Source organism: Priapulus caudatus, unplaced genomic scaffold (assembly GCF_000485595.1).
Source record: "Priapulus caudatus unplaced genomic scaffold, Priapulus_caudatus-5.0.1 Scaffold109, whole genome shotgun sequence".
In the NCBI taxonomy this organism is placed as follows: Eukaryota; Metazoa; Priapulida; class Priapulimorpha; order Priapulimorphida; family Priapulidae; genus Priapulus; species Priapulus caudatus.
Genome location: NW_014577170.1, coordinates 529,222 through 545,008, shown reverse-complemented (window position 1 = coordinate 545,008; position 15,787 = coordinate 529,222). Strand labels below are relative to the sequence as shown.

The 15,787-nt window shown below is 48.6% G+C and overlaps 1 protein-coding gene across 1 annotated transcript in view; it reads right to left on the bottom strand.

Moving 5' to 3' along the window:
• Nucleotides 1-2,627: 2,627 nt before the first annotated feature.
• Nucleotides 2,628-15,787, bottom strand: part of LOC106805312 (somatostatin receptor type 2-like) — a 14,049-nt gene continuing 889 nt past the window's right edge. The window contains exon 2 of the mRNA XM_014806854.1: nt 2,628-4,370. Within this exon, the coding sequence (XP_014662340.1) occupies nt 2,895-4,331 (1,437 nt within the window). The 5' untranslated portion in view covers nt 4,332-4,370 and the 3' untranslated portion in view covers nt 2,628-2,894. The remainder of the gene's footprint in view (nt 4,371-15,787) is intronic.

Sequence of the window (15,787 nt, the reverse complement as noted above, 5' to 3'; positions counted from 1 at the left end):
TATAGTTGCTGCTTTTTCCCATGAAATAGTACAGTATTCTTTGAAGAATCTATCGGGGATGAATAACAGACATATCTGTTGCAGGCGTGATTAAAGATCCCAATCCGTCATTATTCAACCCTACTCCATGATCCATCCCTGATAAAATGTTAGCTCACGAATGCAACTAGCTAAGCAGTCTAATACAATTCCTAAATCTGTGTACCCTAGAATTACGTAAAGAATGCAAAAAAATATTAAATGCCAGAAGTCGTAGAATCTTTCAATTAGTGAGAACGTTCACCGACACAGAATGTGGAATTAAGTGTACACTATGTTCGACAGGGCGGCTCAAAACACCGACAACTAGTCACATCGCCTCGCCACGAGCAAGCTAACAAGTTAAACCGCAGCTGGCACATGCCGTCAGTGGAACGCACAGTTCGGTTGACCCGGATATCGCGTGCGAAGTCGCGCAGACGTTAAGCTGCCTTTATACGCGCATGTGTGTTTACGCGACTCTTTCCGTAAGTCGTTGAAAAATAAAATCGACGGATGCCGTACAGTTTTTGCGCGGAAATTTATCCTTACTTTCTCCTCAAGTTTGCTCGCGTGGGACGTGGGGTGATACGTCACCACACGCGTCCTTATAGATTGGGACAGAAGACCTCATTATTCGCTCCGGATTAGATTTCGTTTGGACTTGCCAAGTGTAATCGTAAACAGCTTCTAGTCTCGATAAAACACAGATGCTTCGTGCGACCGGCCTGAAGGACGGTTTACGGCCGTCGCGTATATAACCAGCTTATATTCGCTCCTCGTAGATTCACGCTAACTGAAGACAGTCAGTCCGAGAAGCGCCAATACACACGTTAATGGAGAACGAGAATAGCTCATAGAAGGGGCTGTTTACTAGAACGCTCCGAGGAGAAGATTCCCCTAGCTGACTTATAGTGGATCTGTGGAGGCCGTGGACACCCGCGGGCGAGTTATACACCGATATATCGCGTGCGAACTCACCGATAGGGTCTGAGCGAAGGCGCAGGTAGACACACACAGACGCGCGCGCGCACACACACGTACGCACGCGTGAACGAACGAACGCACGCACGCACACATACACGCATGAACGAACGAACGCACGCACGCACACATACACGCATGAACGAACGAACGCACGCACACATACACGCACACATATACATAGACACTGTCGCTCTCTATCTCGCCCCCCCCCACACACACATACACACACACACAAACAAACATACACACAGGGATAGAGAGTGGGGCTATGTGCGAGGCGTGCGCGCGCCCGTGTGTGCTTTATTTTTTATGCTGTCTAAACACAGAAAATTCTATGTATGACACATCGATATCATTGAAAAGTAATATAACCCAACTTTAATGGTAAGAGAAACAATACAAGGGATGTACCACCGACAATGCTCGCTGCCAAAAATTGTAAACTTAGGTCGAGCAAACCGATTAGGAATGTTATTCGGGCAGTCGCGATGGCATTCGGTGGCAATACTCGTGTGTGTATGAACGAAGTGTAGTCTACACATATTGCCTGGGAAACTGTTGCGCTTGATTGCCAACAATAGAGAACAACTATAATCAACACTTTGAAGCCCAAAGGAGGTAAGATGAAATGGAGAATCGCGAGCGACAAAAAGCACGTGCTGTAGACAGAAGGAATCACCCTGACCCATTCATCAATCTCAACAACACCTGCATACATTGTAACAAGACATGTGGATCCAGGATTGGCCTCGTCAGTTATCCGAGGACCCACAGACATCTATAGCCTTCCCATCAGAGACAATCATCCTCGAACTCGATGGATTGCCGATGATGATCTTGACACACATTGACAGCGCCTCTATACAGCTTCAATGCGCGCGTTCATAGTACTTTTGGATTAATGTCTGGCGGCCATTGTGGGTGTAGAGAATCAAGCCCTAATTGTGTTTAGAAGAGCATTATGCATCCGTCAGCGTGGACTACTGAAGCCGTACTGGAAAAGTAGCTGTGTTATTCAGATAAGGCACAATGAAGAAGAATGGCTGCTTTTAGACTCTCTTTTTAGCGTATTGAATCGTATACAAATAACTTTTAGTTCGGGTAAATATTTGTGAAGCTGCAGTAACAGATATCTCATTACAGCGTGTCTATATTGAGAGTGGACGAGAGAGCGGAAGAGACACACAGAGAGGGGGAGAGAGAGAGAGAGAGAGACAAAGGAAGATACACACACGCAGAGAGAGAGAGAGAGAGAGAGAGAGAGAGAGAGAGAGAGAGATGGGGGATAGAAGAAAAAAATACGTATAAAGAATATAGCAGATAGAGCACGCGCACGCACCCTCGTTCGCACGCACCCACGCACAGACGCGCAAACACGTACGCACGTATATATGCATGCGTATGTGCTCGAATGCATGTATACCAAGGAAAATAGGGAAAATGGTGAAACGAGAGAAAAATAACAAGAACAATGGTTCAAAGGAGAAATGGGAAGGGACTTAAGAGAACGGATACGGTAAATTGGGAATTAAGATAAAGATGATGACATAAAATAAGCGTATACACAAGAAGGGGAAATGGCAATTAAGAAAGAGGAAACGTATAAGCAACAATGCGAAAAGTCCAAATATAAGAAGAATGAGATTTAATACGTGAAAGCCATCGGAGGAAAGAAAACATTTCATAGCCCGAAAGAAGAAATCATCTTCTAGCCTCCAGAACTTTACAGCGTTAAAATACAACGTGCGAAAATGAACTATTAAATCGGAGACGTGCAAAGACAATGATTCAACACTAAATACGATGAGTTTGGGTCAGCGCGGGGGAAAGGAACCGAAGGTAAAAATACCGACGTAAACATGGCGGTCAATTCTTTGACGGTAGATATTTCAGTCGGACGTGACGTCATCGTCGTCGGCCGACGCTCGTACGTTCAGCTGCAGACTGTTCGCAGCGACGACGACACACACGCCATCGTTGCACGCGCACGACGCCGACGTGCATTTGTCGTCGGCAGCCAGGAGTCGGTCGGCGCGTAGTTCGTCGCACGTGTGCTGCATCGTCGCCCCACTTTTGTCGTCGGCAGCCAACATTCCGTCGGCGTCGTCCCGCGTTTCGTCGCACGTGTACGGCGCCGACGTCGCACATCCGTCTGCGACCAATAATCCGTCGGCTACGCGAGTTTCGTCGCACGTGTACTGCACCGACGCGCGCCTGTCGGCAACCAACAATCGGTCGGCGCGCGATTCGTCTATCGCCGACGACAACCACAAGCTGCGATGTCCGTTCGCGTGTCTTTGTAGCTTCCCATTAAGCTTCCGTCGCACCGCACGACAACGACATGCTCGCGCGAAGCTCTGCCGAAACGACTGACTCTGGAAGGCGTAGAGGAAAGGGTTCGTCATGGACGACGCGTACGAGAGCGAGAACACAGCGCAGACGACGTAGATGAGATAGCTCCGCGGCGCCAGCGACACCCGGATCATGATCTGCAGCGTCCAGTATGGCAGCCAGCAGAACGCGTATACGGCAATCACGGTGAGCACCATCTTGGTGACGCGTCGCTCGGAGCGTTCGACGTCGGCCGACATGGCGACGGCGTAGCGACGCGTGCGCATGGCGACCATGACGCGGGCGTACAGCACGAGGCTGGCGACGACGGGAATCGCGAAGCTGACGACGCACGTGTAGCACAGGAAGATGGTATCCGACGCGTGTCCGGGCCACGTGACGACGCACGTGACGTCCTCCTGCCCATCGTCGCCCTGAACGCCGGCGTAGAGGATGACGGGAAGCGTCATCATGAAGGCCATCGTCCAGACGCACGAGCAGATGCCGACGGCGAGTTTTCGCGTGCGACTGCGCAGCGACCGCAGCGGTTGACAAAAGACCATGTACCGATCAAAACTCATGACGATCAGCGACACTGAACTCGTGAACTGACTGACGGTCGCTGTCGTCATGTAGACTTTACACATCGCGTCGCCGAACGGCCACGTGTGCATTTGCGCCGTGACGATGACGAAGGGGATTCCGAGTAGGAAGATCTCGTCTGCGATGGCGAGGTTGACGAGGTAGACGTTGGCGACGGTTTTCATCTTGGAGAATCGCAGCACGACGTAGATGACGAGGCTGTTGCCACAGAGACCGACGACGCTTATGACGGAGTAGACGATCGTAAGCACGCTACGCGATATTGCCATCGCCATCATCGCCGCCGCCATCTCCGCGTCGTCTGCGCTGGACAATGATGATGATGACGGTGTGCAGTTGGCGGCGAAAGGCGGGTCGCACGACGGTGGCGCCACCGAGCTGCCGTCGGCCATTTTGTTGAAGGCTTGTTGTTCGAAATCGAGGCTGTTGATCTGTGTAGGATGGCGAGCGATTACGATGACACATTACACGCCATATGTACGCACACACACGCGCGCGCGTACACACACACACTCACACACACACACACACACACACACACACACACACACACACACACACACACACACACACACACACACACACACACACACACACACACACACACCAAACATATATTTACTAACTTTAAGAGCTACTGATGTACTATCATTTTCTGACCAATATTAGTTTGTTTCGATATCTTGGTTGATATATCGATAAATAAGCCCGATACTTATATATAGGTCTATAAACCGCGAGTTCGTCGGTTTAAACAACACCGGCGGTCGGTTTGTTATGATTTTTTTGATTCATATTATCAGAATCAAATCAAAAATATTTCACCCTAACTTATAGAGCTATTGATGTAGTATCTGTATTTGATCTAAACCCAATATATAGTTTTGTTCGGTATCTGATTGAGTATAATAATTAAATAGGCAGATACTATCTAACGTACTATATACGCGATCGCCGAAGTTTACAACCACCGGCGACTCGGTTTGTTGATTAATCTACTATTACAAAAACAGGTACATTGTTGCTAAATTCAATGTTTAGAGAGCTCTTGAAGTTGGCTTAATGCTTTCCCGATTTGGTGTCTTGGCGCGAGGTTTGAATGGCGTTATGTCCGCAAGATGTCTGAAAATTTCCGGTCAGACGGTGGATATTGCCTCGGAAATCTCGTCAGGGGTCTTCGCGTGTCCATGTTCCCGGAGGAGATTGGAGCACACCCCAAAATCGCAGCGTGTGGTGTATTTATCCACCGTCTGGGACCCATCCTCTTTTTTGTGGCTTTAATTCGGCGAATGTGCTTACGCCACAGTAAAAGAAATAACATTAGTATTTTTCTTTTGCGAGCGGGAGAAACTGTCGCTATCCGCCATTTTAAATTTTCTACAGTTCACGTGATTTCTTGAGTAATTTTACGTCAATCTGTTTGCGTGGCACGTGATACTCGGTGAACGTAAAATTCTCACGGTCATTTTACTTGCATGTAAATAATTCTACGCTGTGCGGCCTTTCATATAATATTAGGTAGTAAAATAATCAATGATGAGTGGTTTCCCACCACTTTCATTAGATTAGCATCGTAAGCTGGATGAACACAGTAATTGGACAATCATTTGGATGCGCAAGTTAATTTGGCATCCCACAGCATTATAAAATTTGTGATTTACTCGGCTATATATTATCAATTAGTAGTATATTTATATGTATGTCCTATATAGTATTTCAGTACTTTAAGAATTATTAGTGATTAGGTAATATAGTATTAAGGACGTATACATGTAAGTATAGTAGATCAGTGGCCTAGAATAGCCACCATAATATGTCTCCCGCTAGCTGCGGTGCGCGTCCGTGACATTTTTAACGCGATTATGAGAATTTGGAACAATGCCCGACTGCGCTAATCAGTTAATCATTTAACTAGATAAAATGCTCGACTGAACTCGAGCTACGATGTACAAGTTGGTTATAATCAAGAGCTAATAAATACCGGTATTTATTAGCTCTTGTTATAATATTATTTTGGCTCTTAAAAGTCAACATATAAAATCGACATCAACACTTAATCAGCTAAAAACACGCGTTAGGTTGATTAAACATTGCAGACACTTTGCCGAAGAATCGCGAGCTTGCTGTATAGATATAAATGCTTGCTAGGCATATATATATATATATATATATATATATAATACTATCATATATATATATTATATTTATATATATAACTATAGTTGCTGTTTTTCTTATGAATAGTACAGTATTTCATTTTGAATGAATCTATCGGGGATTGGATAACAGCACAATTGTTGCGGGTGATTACATAGATCCATTACGTCATTATTTAACCCTACTGTCATGATCCTCCTGATAAATGTTTAGCTCACGAATGCAACTAGCTAGGCAGTCTAATAATCAATTCTAAATCTGATGATCGTTTATACCTTGTGGATTACGTAAGATGCACAAATAATATTAAATGCAGAAGTCCTGTAGAATCTTTCAATTAGTGAGAACGTCACCGCACAGAGTGTGGAATTAAGTGGTATATCTTGTTCGACAGGGCGGTCTCAAACCGACAATGTCAGGTCGCCTCGCCGAGCAGCTAACCAAGTTAACGCAGCTGCACATGCGTCAGTGGAAGCACGTTTGGGTATGACCGGATATCGCGTGCGAAGTCGCAGCGACGTTAGCTGCCTTCTATTCGGCATGTGTGTTTACGCGCACTCTTTCGTTATGTCGTTGAAAAAATAAAATCGACGGGATGCACTCGTACACGTTTTTGCGCGCCGAATTTTATTTCCTACTTTCTCCTAAAGTTTAGCTCGCGTGGGACGTGGGTGTGATCGTCACACCTACGCGTCCTTATAAGATTGACAGAAGACCTCTTATTCGGCCCGGATTGATTTTCGTTTTGGATTGCCAAGTGTATTCGCAAACAGCCTTCTGTTGCGATTAAAACACAGATGTTCGTGGACCGCCTGAATGGCGCGGTTTACGGCCGTCTGTATGTATATAACTGCAGTGTATATTTAGTCTCGTAGTTCACGCTAACTGAAAGAACGTCATTCGAGAAGCGCCCAATCCCTGTTAATGTGAGACGATAATAGTCTATAAAGGTGGCTGTTTTACTGAACGCTCCGGGCGGAGGAGATTCCATGACTGATTTATAGTGGATCTGTTAGGAGGCTGTAAGACACCGCGGAGCGATTATGCACGATTATATCGCGTGCGAACTCCACGATAGGAGTTGAGCGAAGGCGCGCGTAGCACACACATTCTACGCGGCACGCGACAAACGTCGCAAGTCCGCTTCGTGGAAAGACGAAACGCAGCGCACGACACATACACGCGATAACGAAACGAACGCACGAGGACAGCATACGAAGCCAATGAGACGAGGAAGAGAGCACGCACCTAGCACGCACACATGATAATATGACACTGTGCCTTCATGATTGCGCGCCCCCGCCCCCGACACCATACACGACACACACACAAACAAACTATGCACACAGAAGATGAGAGAGTGGGGCTATGTTGCGAGGCGTTTGCGCGCGCGCACGTGTGTGGCTTTATTTTTTTATGTCGGTCTTAAACATGAAATTCTATTGTATGACACAGTCGATATCATTGAATGTATTTAACCAAGCTTTTAATGGGTAAGAGAAACAAATACAAGGGATGCTACCACCGACAATGCTCGCATGCAAAAATTATAACTTATGGTCGAAGACAAAAGACAATTAAGGAATGGATTATTCGGGCAGGAGCGATGGCATTCGGTGCAATACTTGTGTGGTTATATACGAAGTGTGGTCTACACTATTGCGTGGGATCTGTTGCGCTTGATGCAACAATAGAGAAAGCTATAATTCAACCTTTGAGACAAGGAGGCAAGATGAATGGAGGTCGCGAGCGACAGAAAGCCGTGCTGCAGACAGAAGTGAATCACCTTTGACATTCATTCAATCTCAACAACCCTGCCATAATTGTAACAAGACAATGTGGATCAGGATTGGTCCTCGTCAGTTATCGAGGCCACAGACATCTATAGGCTTCGGCATCAGAGACAGTGCATCTCGGGGGAGATACGATGGATTGGCCCGATGATGATTCTTGACCACCAATTGACAGTCGGACTCTATACAGCTTCATGCGCCGTTGCGATAGTGTACTGTTTGGATTATGGTCTTGCGCGCCATTGTGGGTGTAGAGAATCAAGCCCTAATTGTGTTTAAGAGGCATTTATGCATCCGTCGGGCGGGATACGTGAAGCTAGCTATGGAAAAGTAGTGTTGTTATTCAGATAAGGCAAATTGAAGAAGAATTTGGTATCTTTTAGATTCTCTTTTTCGTAGCGTTAGTTGAATGTAGTACAAGTGAATTTGTAGTTCGGTATATATTTGTGAGCGAGTGCTAGTAACAGATGTCTCTTACAGCGTGTTTATATGAGAGTGGTACGGATGAGAGCGGAAGAGACCCAGAGAGCGGGGAGAGAGAGAGAAAGGAAGACTTACAATGACGCAGGAGAGGAGAGAGAGACGGAGAGAGAGAGTTGAGAGAGGAAGAGAGAGAGAGAGGCTGGCGAGTTGCAAGAGAAAGTGAGGAGAGAGAGATGGGGGATAGAAGAAAAGTAGTATAAATGATTAGCGGATGAGCACTCGCATCGCACCTCGTTCGCACGCACGGCACGCACGAGACGCGCAACACGTCGCACGCTATATATGAATTGGTATGTTGCTCGAATGATGTATCAAGAAATAGGGAAAATTGGGTGAAATGAAGAAATAACAGAACAATGGTTCAAAGGAGAGAATGGACGGTGACTTAAGAAACGATACGGGTTGGCGAATTAAGTAAGATTGAATGAATAATAGTGTAACACAAGAAGGGCGAAATCGGAATTACGAAGAGAAGTTATATAGCACATGCGAAAAGTCAATATAAGAAGAGATGAGGATTTAATACGTGAAAGCATCGGAAGGAAGAAAAATTTCATGCCGAAAAAGAAATGATCTTTAGCCTTCCTAGAACTTAAAATACAGCGTTAAATGCAACGTGCGACGCGAAATTACTATTATCGGGGGGGACGTGCAAATGTACAATGATTCACATAAATCCGATGAGTTTGGTGTCAGCGCGGGAAAGGAACGAAGGTAAAAATGACCGAGCCGTAAACATGGCGGTCAATTGTTCTGACGGTGATATTTTCAGTCTGGAGGACACGTGACGTTCTATCGGTTCGTCGGCCGGACGCTTGTGACGGTTCAGCTGCAGAGTGTTCGCAGTCGGACGACAACAGGCACCGGCCACTCCGTTGCCCGCGCACGGACGCCGAGTGCGAATTCGTGGTCGTCGGACAGCCAGGGGTCGAGTCGGGCGCGTATTCGTCGAACGTTGTGCCTGCGGCATCGTCACATCGCCGCGACACGTTGTGTCGGCAAGATTCCGTCGGACGGTATGTCCGCGTTTCGGTCGCCACGTGTACCGCGCCGACGTGCGCGCATCGTCTGTCGACAATAATTCGCTCGGGCTAACGCGAGTTTTTCGTCGAGTGTACTGGCACCGACGCTGCGACTTGTCGCAACAACAATCCAGGGGTGGGTCGGCGCCCGGGATATCGTCTATTGACCGACGCAACGCAAGTTGCAGTAGCGTCCGTTCGCGTGTTTTTGCAGTTCTATTAAAGGGGGGGCTTTTCCGTCGCATCGCCGAAGACGGATGCTCGCGCGTAGGCTCTGCCGAAACGACTGACTCTGGAGAGGACCGTTTAGAGGAAAAGGTTTCGTCATATGGTCGACGCCGTACGGGAGAGCGAGAACAAGCTGGCAGCGAGCGTTAGATGAGATAGCTCCCGACCGGCGCCAGCGGCACCGGATCATGTCTGCAGCGTCGTATGGCAGCCAGCAGAACGACGCGTATTACGGTCAATGCAATCAGGCGTGAGCCCATTTGGTGGACGTCGTCGCTAGTGGAGTTCGACCGCTCCGACGACATGGCGACGGCTCTACGTAGCGACGTGTGCGCATGGCGACATGACGCAGGGCGTAAGACCAGAGGGCTGGCGTGCCGAGGAATCGCGAAGGTGGACGACGCACGTGTTAGCAGGAAGATGGTGTATCGGACGCGTGTCAAGGCAAGATCGTGGACGACGCAGGGTGACTGTCCTCCTGCCATCGTCGCCGTCTGAACGCCGGGCTGTAGAGGATGACGGAAGGCGGTCATTCATGCGAAGGCCTATCGTCCAGACGCCGCACGTGCAGTATGCCGGACGGCGAGGTTTTCCGCTGTGCGAGTGCGCAGCGACTGCGCGAGGGTGACGAGAAGACTATGTAGCCGATCCAAGCCTCATTGCGATCAGGCGGCACACTGAACTCGTGTGAATGATGACGGTCAGCTTGTGTTCATGTATGACGTTTACAGCATCGCGTCGCCGAACGGACCAGTGGTGCATCTGGCAGCTGACTGATGACGAAGGGATTCGAGTAGGAAGGATATCGGTCTGCGATGGCGATGGTGACGAGGTAGGAGGTTGGCGACGGTTATTCTCTTGTGAGAATCGCGCAGCGAGCGTAGATGCGAGGTGTTTGCCACGAGACGCGGGACGCTGTGATTGCGTGAGTAGACGATCGTAAGCACGCTACGCGATATCGCCTCGCCATCATCGCGCCGCGCATCTCGGCGTAGTCTGCGACTGACATGAATGATTTGATGACGGCGGGCTGATGCCAAGTTGGCTGCGGCGAGGCGCGGTCGCCGGAGGTGGCCGCAGCGAGCTGGTCGGCCTGTTGGTTGAGGCTGTTGTTCGAATCGGGCCTGTTTGATCTGCGTGTAGAAATGGCGAGCGATTCCGGTGACCAGTTACACGCATATGACGCACAACACGCGGCGAATTCAGCGGTTGACCAACAATCACACACGGACACACATCAACAGACACACACCAACACACAGACGCGACACACAATGACACACACACACACACCACACACACACAAACAAAGATACACAGCCAAGCAGCGCGCAGCACACACACACAGAAAAACACGAAACACAATCAGGCGCACGCGACGAGCAGCACGACGCACAACACGGCACAAACACAACACGCCACCACCGACAACAGCACACACTGCGACGCACCCAAAATCATCACACACGAAAGGCACACACAGCACGTCAGAGCACGACGCACACGCCATCACGACGAACGCACGCACACGCCACGCACCGCCAACACGCACACGCAAAGCACGGCACAGCACCGCACCGACACGCACACGCTCTAGCATATGATACGTCAGCTAACGAATATGCACGCGCGGCGAACGCTCCACACGATCGTGCCAATACGGTCACTCACTCATCACTGCACTCGAGTCAGCTACTCAGCTCAATCAACGACTCACTCATACTCCTTCCTCATCTCATGCACGGCCTCCTCAGACTCATTACTCACACACACGTTGCACTATCATTCACGCAGCTCACTCACTCACTCACTCACTCCTCACGCACCACGCCTACTCACGCAGTCATCACTCATTCAATACTTCAAGACAAAACACAGCACACACACCAAAAACACGACACAGTGCAGCTTATTCAGCGTCACGTCAGCCATTTACTTCGCACTCACGTCACTCCTCATCTCACTTCACTTCAGCTCACTCACTCACTCTTCTCATCACTCCTCGACTCCGCGGATAGACGGTTATAGCAGTAGTACCGTTTGCCAGCGATCACTCTTCGCTGTCCCGGTAGCGCTTGCGCTTGCTGGATACCCCGACACACACGCGAGGGTACGCGACAGTGGATTAGAAGCTAGACCGACGCCCCACGTCGAGAGCGCGCGGCGCACAAAAAATTGTATTCAGTACGCGATCGGCTTGCACGGCGATTACGTAGCCGAAGCAGCGGTCCTTCTGCGCTGCTCTGCTCAGCGCGCGCGCACGCGCGAGACGCTTATTGTGGCCAAAGGACGCGTTGTGTAGCGGACAGAAAACTTCTGCTCGCTATTTATACTAGCAGCAGGGCAGCAGGGGCGTAGATGGCGATCCTAGGCGAGTGATTCGGTGTCACAACAAACAGGAGTGACGGACTTTGCAGCGTTCGCCGCGTGAGACGCGTTGGCGCGGCGCCCGCGGGATAGGGAGTGGCGTCGCGTCGTACGTTGAGATGTGTATGTGTGGCGACAGCCGCTGACGTGGGGCGCATACACGCTCGCACGGTCTTTTGCCGAGCGTCGTTACATACGAGGAGTATTTACATGAAACAGCCGAAATGATGATCTGGGGGATTCAGCGTTCATGGATAGGTGGTGTAAAGTGCCTGGGTGCTGTGTGCGTGCGTTGAGTGCGTGCGATGCGCTGTGGGCGGAGGGGTTAGTGACCTTGCGTGTGGGTGTGTGTGGGTGGGTGTGCGGTGTGTGGGGGTGTGGGGGGTGATGTGTGTGTGTGTGGTGCGTTGTGTGGTGTGTGCCTTAGCTGAAGCCGTGTGTGCGTTGGTGGTGTGTACGTGCGTGAAAGTGGTGTGCCGTGCGGTGCGTGCCGTTGAGTGGCGTTGTGTGCGTCAGTATGTGGCGCACGGGTGGGGAGTGTGTTTGCGTTTGTGAAATAGGACGGACAGCGCGCTGGAGGGGGGTGGTGTGGGGGGAGGGGGGGGGTTGGGGGTGGGGGGGGGGGTGGGGGGGGGGGGGGGGGGGGGGGGGGGGGGCTGTGTGGGGAGGGAAGTGTCGTGTGGTGTGGGGGGGTGGTGATGATGCGGCCGTTGTAGGGTGATTGCTCGGGGGGGGGGGGGGTTGGTGGGGGGCGATGAGTAGTGGAGGTGGAGATTTAGAGTTGGATAATTCCGACTGAGTGAAAGGGGGGGTGGTGCGGGTGAGAGGAGGAGCGGTGAAGTGCGGGTGGTTGAGGCACAGTGGTATTGAGAGGTGTGTTAGGGGTGAGATTGTGGCGAGTGGGCGTGCCTAAGGGCGGTGTGTGGGGGTGTGCGGAGGTGCGAGTTGTGGGTTAGAGGTAGTGTGAGTTAGAGGGAGGAGTATCATGTGTAGAGGTGTCTTGTGTTTAATGTATCAGGAGCGAGTGGGGAGGAGGCGTTTATTCGCGTGGTATGTTTTGGTTGTGGGTTCAATTAGTCGGATGGTGAGAGGGGTGCGCTTTTTGGTGGGGGTGTGCGGGGTATAGAGTGTGGCGGGGGGGGTGGGGGAGGGGGGGGTGGGGGGGGGTGGGGGTGGGAGGTGGTGGGGAAGTGCGTTCTGGGTGATTAGCGAGTGGGGAAGAGGGGGAGAGTGTGGGGTGTGTGGGGTGTAGTGTGGTAGGGAGGTGAGAGATAGGTATGCGCAGCGCGATTGAGCGCGGGACCGATATTCAAGAAAAGGACACCTGTTTGTCAGTATACCGGGTTTTAGCATCTTAAGTACTTTAGTAGCATTAGTCCGGATATGAGGTCGAATTGTTGTTCTTATGGTGTTCCGGTAGCGGTGGGGGTGGTCCGAGGACATAGGCTACGGGGGGGTGGTCTGGCATGTAAATATGAAGATCTCGATTGGCCAGTTCGAGCTATGTTATTATGAATTTATAGTTATTTATCGCGCTTGATATTGGACTATTGTGCTCAGAAGTAGTATTAGGATTATAGAAGTATTATAGGGATATGTCTCTGCGCTTTGCCGTTTTTAATCTTATAGCGTAATCGCGCGTGATGTAGGTAATAGCTGCTTACACTTGAGGTATTTTTAGTTGCCGGGTGATTCTTAACGTTATCAGCGTAAATATTCACGGCTGCTTGTTAGCCCGGCTTGCTTAGCTACACGATTGTCCGGCGTTGCTGTAGCGCGGAGTATATTCGCGCTAATAGTCGTGGAATTTGGCACCAGTGGCGGGTATTGTTTGTGTGTGAACGCGTATCGATAGATAAGATATAATTTTCATTCTATTCGTCTTTTTTTTGCGCCAGCTAACTAGATGCTACCCCGTTCGCTGCACGCGTTAGTGTGCCTGCCCCCCCTGTGGAATGTTCGACTGGGGTACAGTCTATATATTTATTAGTATGTTAGCCTCGAATCTCGTGATATCTGTTAGTGACGCTTTTAGCCGAACTTGCACAGCTAGTAGTCCGTACCAGCTAGGGCGGTGTATAGTCGGAACCGCAGCACATATGCTCATAATTCGCCGCCGCTGTGTATGTATCAGAGACATATATGATTTCGTCGTGTGCTATAAGGAACATATAGAATATTTATGCCAGACTTGTGGAATATTAGAGCAATATAGCATATATGCGAGAACTGTGCAGTATAGAGATATAGGCATATATCGAGATGTGCATATAGCGAATTATAGTATATCGCGCTGTGTTATAGAGATATATAGCTATTATCGCGTTGCTTAGAGAATTTATATAGGCGTATATCGCGTTGTGTATAGAGAATTATGTATATCGAGTTGTGCATATGAACTATAGTATTTGAGTGTGCATATGAGAATTAATTATAGCATATAATCGCCTGCGTGCTATAGAGACTATATGCAGTTTATCGCCTGTGATATAGGACATATATAGCTATATGCACTGTGCAATATAGCGATATATGCATTATCGGCCTGTGTATAGTAGATATATATAGATGTATCGCCTTGGATATAGAACATATTATTAGCTATTAACGGTATGCATATAGGATTTTTGAGGTCCGGGGCGGAATAGAGTGCGGACAGAGTGTAGCTGGGCCCGCCCAGGCCTTGGAGTTTCAATAAAACTATAATGCTAAGATACGAATCTATTGTCTACCCAAGTCTTATGTTTCTGTACTCTTCTTTCACCTTTTATTGCCGGACATTTTCCTGTAATGCAGTCATTGTCTTGCAAATCCGCTGGCTGGCGATGGCTGGCCGTTACACCCTGAATTAATATATCGGCATGGGGAAATTGTCCGGCATATACGTGAAAGAGGTATGAAAATTAAGCTTTACGGTAGTAAATAGATTTATTTTATTTAGCATTATTTATTGAACGCTCAGTGCTCAGTGTGGCGGCGTGTGGCATTTTAGGGGATGCTTTGGGTGTCCTTTGAGAGTTGAATATCGGCATCTGTACGCGCCGTTAGGTCTGTTAACAGTATATATAGTATATGTATGCCATTGCACCAGGTAGTCGTAACGCAGAATTTACGTTTAAATACGACGGTTTGCTCCCGATACAGACATGCACGATTTCGGGTGAGAGAGAACGGCGGTTCCTTTTCTTATAGGTCTTATATGAGAAAGAAATGGGATTTATTTTTTTCTATGTCTTATCATTTTATAAGTTGGATTAACCATTACCACTGTGATACCCCGCTAGTACACCTATAATCCGGCAGGGAGAGGTGGATTTGATTCGTTGCAACTCATGAATTTTTTGAGAGGGACTGAAGAAAAAGGCTGAGAAACTGGGACGAAATGGCAGTAATTACGGATACAATGTATTTATTGAAGAACGGATGACATTCGATAAACTTTTCGGTAAGTACTGGATGACTTGTTCAAATGAGTAATTGATGAATTTACATTCCGGACTTGAAGTACTTGGATGAATTATGGTTAACGGATTGGATGACTTATCGGATGACCTTGACTTCAGTATGAGTACTCGGAATAACGATATTGGATGAAGTATTAGATGCCAACTTACTTCGGATTAACGTATTGGATAAACTATTCCCGGATTTCGTTGAAGTACTTGGTATGATTACTTCCGGACTGAAGTTTGTTTTTTGGATATGAATCTTCATCGATGAAGTACTTGGCCTGAATTAGTTCCCGGATGGAAAGTACTTGGGATGAATTATTCGGATTGAGTACTTGGCGTAACACAC